Raw genomic sequence first — 7,725 nt, 5'->3', positions numbered from 1 at the left:
TTTGGTCGTTCCCTGCCGGTGCGCCGTTACAGGGCGACGAACCGACTGCTCAACAGCAGGAGAAAAATACGGTGCCGTCTCTCTTCGGTGCCCTCAGGGGACCGTTCTGCCAACCCTGCCGCCTCCGGTGTTACAGGGCGCAGCGGTCTCCGGCGAGCACATATCTCAAGGTCCACCCGGAAACGTAGTGGCCTCGGGATGCCCGCCCCCTCTGAGGAGGGTGCTAGAGCAGTCTGTTTGGTCGTTCCCTGCCGGTGCGCCGTTACAGGGCGACGAACCGACTACTCAACAGCAACAAAATCCAGAAACCAGTCTCGAGAGACTGGTACCTCTAGTAGAATCTTTGACAGCGTGGAAGCTACTGTCAAATGTTTCTCATTGGGTCCTGCAGACCGTGGAAAAAGGGTATTAGATACAATTCTAGTAACGCCCACCGCGGTTTATGGGGGTCCTGCCCACAATGGTGGGCCCCGAGCAGGTTCTGGTTATGGAACAGGAAGTAAACACTCTGTTAGAGAAAGGGGCCATAGAATATGTACCTCCCTCCAACAGGGAAACCGGGTTTTACAGCCGGTACTTCATAGTTCCAAAGTAGGACGGGGGATTGCGTCCCATTTTAGGTCTTCGAGTTGTCATGCAGCTCAAGTTCGAAATGTTAACATTGAGACAATCGTGCCACAGATTAGTCCGAGGACTGGTTTGTCACGATAGACCTCAAGGACTCATATTTCCATCCGTCCGTGTCATTGGAAGTTCCTGAGGTTTGCTTTCGGGGGCAAAGCATACCAATATCGAGTTCTTCCATTCGGCCTGGCTTTATCACCCCGCACTTTCACCAAATGCGTGGATGCAGCTCTGGCGCCTCTGCGCCTCCGGGGTATTCGCATCACGAACTACATCGACGATTGGTTGATTTTAGCTCAGTCGCATTAGATGGCGGTTCAACATCGAGATGTTGTTCTCGCCCATATGAAAGAGTTGGGGTTACGGCTGAACGCCAAGAAGAGTGTGCTTCTCTATTTTAGAGGACCACTTTTTTAGGCGTGGTTTGGGATTCAGTGTCGATGCAGGCGCGCCTGTCATCGCCACGCTTCGATCCTGGCAGCTGTGAGAAGTGTAAAGCTAGGCCAGCTACTCACTGTCAAACAGTTCCAGAGACTGTTGGGTCTCATGGCAGCAGCTTCCAACGGGATACCTTTTGGACTGCACTGTAAAAAATGATTTGTTGACACAACTTGACTTAGTCAAGTCATCTTATTGCATTGACTCAGTCAAGTTTAACCAACGTTAGGATTTAAGTTCACTCAACTTGTATGTATTTGTTGAAATAACTTGCAGTAAATTGAGCCAACGTACTGTATCAATTAATAAGCATTTATCATTTTTAGTTAAGTCAACTGAAAAACATATTGGATGAACTTAATTTTTCATGTTTTCACAACCATTAACTAAGTCTAATTGACATAAATAGTCATTTTTCCTCAACATCATAACTTAACTATTTGAGTTTACTGGACTGCATTGCTTGCTTTAACAAGAAATTCTAGATATCTATCTGGAACCAGATTTTTAATGAAATCAACAACTGCAAAATTGAAACTCTCAGCATTTATTTTTTTTAAATAGATGCATTGCACCCAAAAGACAGACACAAAGAATTCTCTTGCAAAGATAAAAAAAAACTCCACAAGAAAAACCCTCACATACATACAGCTCACACAAACAAGTGCAAACTTCTCTATGCACAGACCCATCTTAGAGCCAAAATAGTACAAATAACTCTCCTTGTCATTATCAGATATTTTCATTGCAGGAACAAGTGTACATGAAGAATTCACAATAAGCTGTATTAAAAACTTCACAGATTAAACTGTTTAAAAACAGTGTCTTCAGTTCCCACTCGTAGAAACATGGCAAGGAAAGAGCAAGCAGAACAAGGTAACAAGAAAACAGTCTGTTTGAAAATCAAGAATACCAACATTTGTTTTCTGTCTTATCTCAGCAACTTGCTCTTCAAAGAGTGAACTCTTGCGGTGCAAGAGTCTGATCCAACACCAATAAACAGGCGCTGTATCACTTCAAAAGTGAATTTGAATTTCTTTGGGTAGTTGAGGTTTAATGCGTACACCAGGCCCATCAGGTTCAGAAAAGCATTAGGTACAGCACTCAGGTGACGCATTACCACTTCTTCCTCAATCACCAGGACAATGTCATTGTAGAACGCTGACTGAGGTTCCATCACATTTTCCACAACCAGTAGGATTCCTATCACCACACCCTTGATCACTTCCTCTTCAATGTCACTGGGCTTTATAGAATGCAAACAAAACAAGGTACTATTACTTAAAACCAATTACACAAACAATTTACAGTCCCCAGACCCCTGCAATTTTTCCTTGTTTTGCCTTAAAGAAGAACTCCGGTCAGTTTTAACATTGAGCTCATTTTTTTGTAAATTTGGAGTGCTGTCAATACAGAGAACAACGACAAAAATCGGTGTTGCCTACACCGTGTTATCCTCTTTTTAAACTTTGCACCCTGTTGACTTCAATGGGGCAAGTTTTAAACCTGCTTTTAGCCTCTTAACATCCTTGATGTGTCATTACAAGTGCACAGCCAATGTGAGTGATTCCTTCAGAGTGAACACGGGTGAATCTGACTGCAGTAGATGTGAAAGATATTAATAAAAATGATGTTATTTCAGCCAGCGCACATACCTGTATTTACATCCTGTTTTCGGTCGAAGTCCACAGTAGTCGATTGTCGAGTTCACGTGCATAGGTTTAGTACCTATGATCACGCGCGTGAACTCTACTTTGGACTTCGACCGAAAACAGGATGTAAATACAGGTATGAGCGCTGGCTGAAATAACATCATTTTTATTAATATCTTTCACATCTACTGCAGTCAGATTCACCCGTGTTCACTCTGAAGGAATCACTCACATTGGCTGTGCACTTGTAATGACACATCAAGGATTTTAAGAGGCTAAAAGCAGGTTTAAAACTTGCCCCATTTAAGTCAACAGGGTGCAAATTTTAAAAAGAGGATAACACGGTGTAGGCAACACCGATTTTTGTCGTTGTTCTCTGTACTGACAGCACTCCAAATGTACAAAAAAATGAGCTCAATGTTAAAATTGACTGGAGTTCTCCTTTAAAGGTTTCAGCTTACCTCACATATCTTCATGAATTTTGAAGGAATCTCTCGCATGTACCACGGCAGGTCAAGCAATGCTGCAGTCCTCATCGTTTGGTTTGTTGTCTGTAAATTAAAGGATGGTTAAAGTACCAGCTTTATTGGATCAATCCTTTGTTTTTCTTTATTCGTTTATCCTTTCTCCCCCTCTCTCTGTCTTGTTTTTAGAAAAAATAAAAACATTCATTTCAAATTTGCACATTTTCACTTGTACACTTTTGTTGTAAATAATTTACCAGTGATGTGGTGCAACAACAGTTGTTTGTTACCTTTTTGTTCAGCACCAAAATAAGATTTAATAGTGGGTGTAACACGCTCATGGCACTTAAATCAGGAGTGTCTAAGGGTGCTTTCACACTGGGCTCGTTTGCTGCGGTACGAGCCTGAGCGCGATTGTTCCCGGCGCTCTCCGCAGCGTTGGTCTGGTTTCACACTCAACTTGATTCTATCGAACCCTGGTGCGTTTGCGTGCATATTACGTCATGGCAAACGTTCATGGCGCATGATAGAAAACAGAACATGGGGCAATATATTGTGTTTTTTATTAATTCGGTGCTATTATGCGCAGCTGAGTGAACAACACAGGTTTACTGTGTGTGTGTGTGTGTGTGTGTGTGTGTGTGTCGCATAAGGTGACCTTCTGCTGCTTGCAAACGGACTCTTTTGAGGAGACAGTGGATTTCCAAATTTGTTGCCCTGATTCCACACGCTGTGCACGAATACACTGCAGGCTCACTCTCGCTCGTATCCAAGGTAAATCTTCAACACCATCATCCTGGACATGTGTTTTATTTAACTAAATGCATCATAATCAGCTAAAACGCATGCGCAGGTCACTTTACTTCCTGAACAAGCACGCACCCAGTTTTACAGGAAGTAAAGTGACCTGCGCATGCGTTTTAGCTGATTATGATGTATTTAGTTAAATAAAACACATGTAAGGGATGACAGTGTTGATGATTTACCTTGGATACGAACGAGAGTGAGCCTGCAGTGTATTCGCGCACAGCACGTGGAATCAGGGCAACAAATTTGGAAATCCACTGTCTCCTCAAAAGAGTCCGTTTGCAAGCAGCAGAAGGTCACCTTATGCGACACACACACACACACACACACACACACAGTAAACCTGTGTTGTTCACTCAGCTGCGCATAATAGCACCGAATTATATTGACCCACATTCTGTTTTCTATCATGCGCCGTGCACGTTTGCCATGATGTAATATGCACGCAAACGCACCAGGGTTCAATAGAATCAAATTGAGTGTGAAACCAGGAACAATCGCGCTCGGGCTCGTACCGCAGCAAATGACCCCAGTGTGAAAGCACTCTAAGTCTGCTCCTGGAGGGCCAATAATGTATTGCAGAGTTTAACTCCAACTTGGTTCAACACACCTGCCTGGAAGTTTGCAGTGATCCTGAACACCTTGATTAGCTGGTTCAGGTGTGTTTAATTGGGGTTGAAGCTAAACTCTGCAGGATCTTGGCTCCCCAGGAGCAGGATTGGGCACCCCTGCCTTAAATGAATTGAGGTTGTAACAACACTTTAAAGGATAGGTTACCAAAGATGATAATTGTCATTTACTCACCAACATGCCACTCTAAACACATGCAAAAATATTCATAAATGAACAATGGCTAGGCTGTTAAGCTCTATAAAGGACAAGTCAACACTATAAAAAATGCAGTTAAAAGTAGTGGATGAGTCATGTTGCCTATTTTAAAAGTTTTAAAACTTTGTGTAATGAACTGATCAGATCATATCAGTGTTAAGGTTACTACGACATACTACAACAACAACATCAAACCTCATTAGTTCTTGTGTCATGACATTTGATCAAAAGACTTGCAAGAACCAATGAGGCTTGATATTTATGTAGTAGCTAATACAATAAAACATTATTGTAAACAATGACTGAAATGTGTATGTTTTCATCATACAAAGAGATTGTATGATGGCAGAAGATTTTGAATATGACATACAAATCGTATAGGTTACTTTTTAGACAGTTACTCTGAAGTCATTGTATGAAAAGATGTCACTATCACTAGGTTTATGATGTGAGTAAGTAAGTAAATGATCACAGAATTGTCATTTTGGGGAGAGAAAGACTGCTTTAAAATAAATTGACTCACATCCTTATCAACGTTCTCCAGTACTGAAGTCATTTCTGGAATGTCCTCATACCGCTTTGACCTGAATAACTGTATCTGCTTTGAGAGATGACCATCTAGGCCTTCCAAAAAGGACTTGCTCGGGTCCTTTGACACAAGCCTGGTGAATTCTTTGCTGATCTATAAAAACATAAATGCATTTACAAATTTAACAAAGATGCCAGGGTCTCAGTGACAGTCTTACAACATTAACAAGTTAAAACATTTTAATTTCACTCAACATGAAAGAACTGGTCATATAATCTTAGGATATTAAGTTTTCCCATATCTTCTAATAGAACAGCACTTGTTTGTGTCTACAATTGTTGTGTAAACAAATTTATTATAATAGGCAAAATTATGATTTTTGTCATAATCATGTAGCCCTAAAACATCTTACTCCCCAAATACAATGAGGAAAAAAATATCAACATTTTTTATTTCTATGGCTGGGTGATGCATTGAATATTATACTGATGATGTTGCTGTCAATATAAAAGTGAGCAATGCTATACATATAGCTTTTATTATGTTAAAATGTTTTCTACAAATAACGTAATTCTGAATTTCATGATTCTTCAGAGCTTCACAGGTAACACAAATTACATATAAGTTTAATAATGTGATTATTACACTACAAAAATTTATGAACTTATATTAATAACTTACATCGCAACTTACCAATAGAAGACACGCCGTTTGCACGTGCTCAAAAACATTCATATGGTAGCCTATGTCATTTGAAAAAATAACAACAGGGCGTTTAAGAAACATAAGTCAATCAAGCATTTTTATTTGTCATGTTAAACACAAATATGGACTGGCCGCGCTGCTTCAGATATTAACTTAACGTTAACATTACTGGTTATTAGGTGTTTCTAACGATAATGAACCGATTAAGAACACGCTAAAAAAAATTATATGTACACTATTTTATCTATTTATAAACATTAACTTTTAATGACGACTTCTCTTTCTGCTCACGTCTCGACAGCAGCTCGGTGTCTCTGTCGAGCGAGCAGAAATTTGCCTGGCAGTGCGTGTGGCTCCTGATAACTAACGTTAATCGAGTTTGCCAAATGTAATCAAAATGTGCCTGGAATCAAAACACGGACGAGATGCGCTAACGAAACAAGCCTAATTTAACATGAAAGAAAGCACAAATTAGGGTATACTTACTCATTTCATTATTTGCAGTCCATAAAAGTCCACCTGTACTCGTTCAAACGCGGGCTCCTTCGTCTTTTCTTGCATCAGCAACTTCTCGTGCAAAAAAATGGCGATGGCGCGTCTGCCTCAAATTCGTTCAAATAGTACGTCATCATGACGTAGAGTTTCTGGCACATGCGCATTACACAGAAAGTTGATAGAACCTATGCTTTGTTGTTATATGAACACGTTATTTAAAGTTTTCCATTTCCCTTCAAGTTGAGGTTGTCATAACTCATCCTATTGTGTAGTGAGACACTGCAAGTTGACAAGACATGATTTTACTAGTCCACCTGACTAAAACTCAGAATCACTTTTTACAGTGTGCTGCACATGAGGCCCCTGCAGTGGTGGTCTTTCATTCACCCATTTCGCACAATCAAGGTCACGCGGTGATGCCTACGTGCCTTGGTTATGTGGAAGAAACTTTGGTTCCTGTCCCAGGGCCCAGTGCTGGGAGCTCCTTGTCGTCGCAAACTGCTAACGACGGATGCTTCCCTCACGGGTTGGGGAGCGATCCTGAGGGTCGCTCATCTCAAGGTCTGTGGGAAGACCATCATCGTTCCTGGCATTCTATAGCCTAGAGATGTTAGCTGTCTTCCGGGCTCTGAGGAGCTTTATCACAGGTCTCAGGGGACACCATGTGTAGTACATACGGACAACACGTCGGTAGTCGCCTATATCAAGGGGGTTTGCGCTGGCACGCCATATCCTCTTGTGGTCCCAGGGGAAGTTGCTGTCACTCAAGGCAGCCTACATCCCCGGGTCCAGAATATAGGAGCAGACACTCTGTCGAGACAGGGGCCGAGGCCCGGGGAATGGTGGCTCCACCCCCGAGGTGGTGGAGCTGATATGGAAATTATAAGTGGGTCTGTTTGCGTCTCGAGAGACGTCTCACTGTCCACTTTGGTTCTCCCTCACGCATCCAGCTCCTTTGGACTGGATGCTATGGTGCAGACGTGGCCGAGGCTACGTCTGTACGCTTTTCCCCCAGTTGCTCTGCTCCCGGGAGTTCTGGAGAGAGTTCGCAGGGACCGGGTTTGCCTGCTTCTTATAGCCCCGCGCTGGCCGGGCAGAGTATGGTTTCCCGATCTTGTGTCGCTCCTCGACGGGCCTCCTCTGGAGCTACCCGTCAGGAGGGACCTTCTGTCCCAGGCGGAGG

The 7,725-nt window shown here is 42.4% G+C and overlaps 1 protein-coding gene across 4 annotated transcripts; it reads right to left on the bottom strand.

Annotated features, from left to right (window-relative positions):
- Positions 1-1,285: 1,285 nt before the first annotated feature.
- Positions 1,286-6,867, bottom strand: LOC311091128 (uncharacterized protein). Of its 4 annotated transcripts, none has more exons than XM_084126894.1 (5): positions 6,534-6,867; positions 6,024-6,085; positions 5,337-5,495; positions 3,176-3,265; positions 1,286-2,308 (listed from the first exon to the last, which is right to left on the bottom strand). In XM_084126894.1, exons 1-5 carry the CDS (start codon positions 6,535-6,537, stop codon positions 1,994-1,996), a joined length of 630 nt encoding a protein of 209 aa, XP_083983020.1. In that variant the 5' UTR covers positions 6,538-6,867; the 3' UTR covers positions 1,286-1,993. The 4 variants fall into 4 exon arrangements, with proteins under 4 accessions (XP_083983020.1, XP_083983018.1, XP_083983019.1 ...); XM_084126895.1 differs by having other exon boundaries at positions 1,302-2,308; positions 6,036-6,085; positions 6,534-6,865; XM_084126892.1 differs by lacking the exon at positions 6,534-6,867 and having other exon boundaries at positions 6,024-6,513.
- Between the last annotated feature and the right edge of the window lie 858 nt (positions 6,868-7,725).

This window comes from Abramis brama (genome assembly GCF_963993115.1).
Source record: "Abramis brama genome assembly, chromosome: 10".
NCBI lineage: Eukaryota > Metazoa > Chordata > Actinopteri > Cypriniformes > Leuciscidae > Abramis > Abramis brama.
This window is presented reverse-complemented; position numbering and strand designations above follow the sequence as displayed.

Excerpts from the sequence above, each read along its gene's own strand:
- LOC311091128 (XM_084126892.1), bottom strand. The coding sequence starts at position 6,128 with ATGTTTCTTAAACGCCCTGTTGTTATTTTTTCAAATGACATAGGCTAC. Across the intron at positions 5,496-6,023 it reads TTCTATTGGTAAGTTGCGAT|ATCAGCAAAGAATTCACCAG; the intron begins GTAAGTTATTAA and ends ATGTTTTTATAG. Across the intron at positions 2,309-3,175 it reads AATTCATGAAGATATGTGAG|CCCAGTGACATTGAAGAGGA; the intron begins GTAAGCTGAAAC and ends CATTCTATAAAG.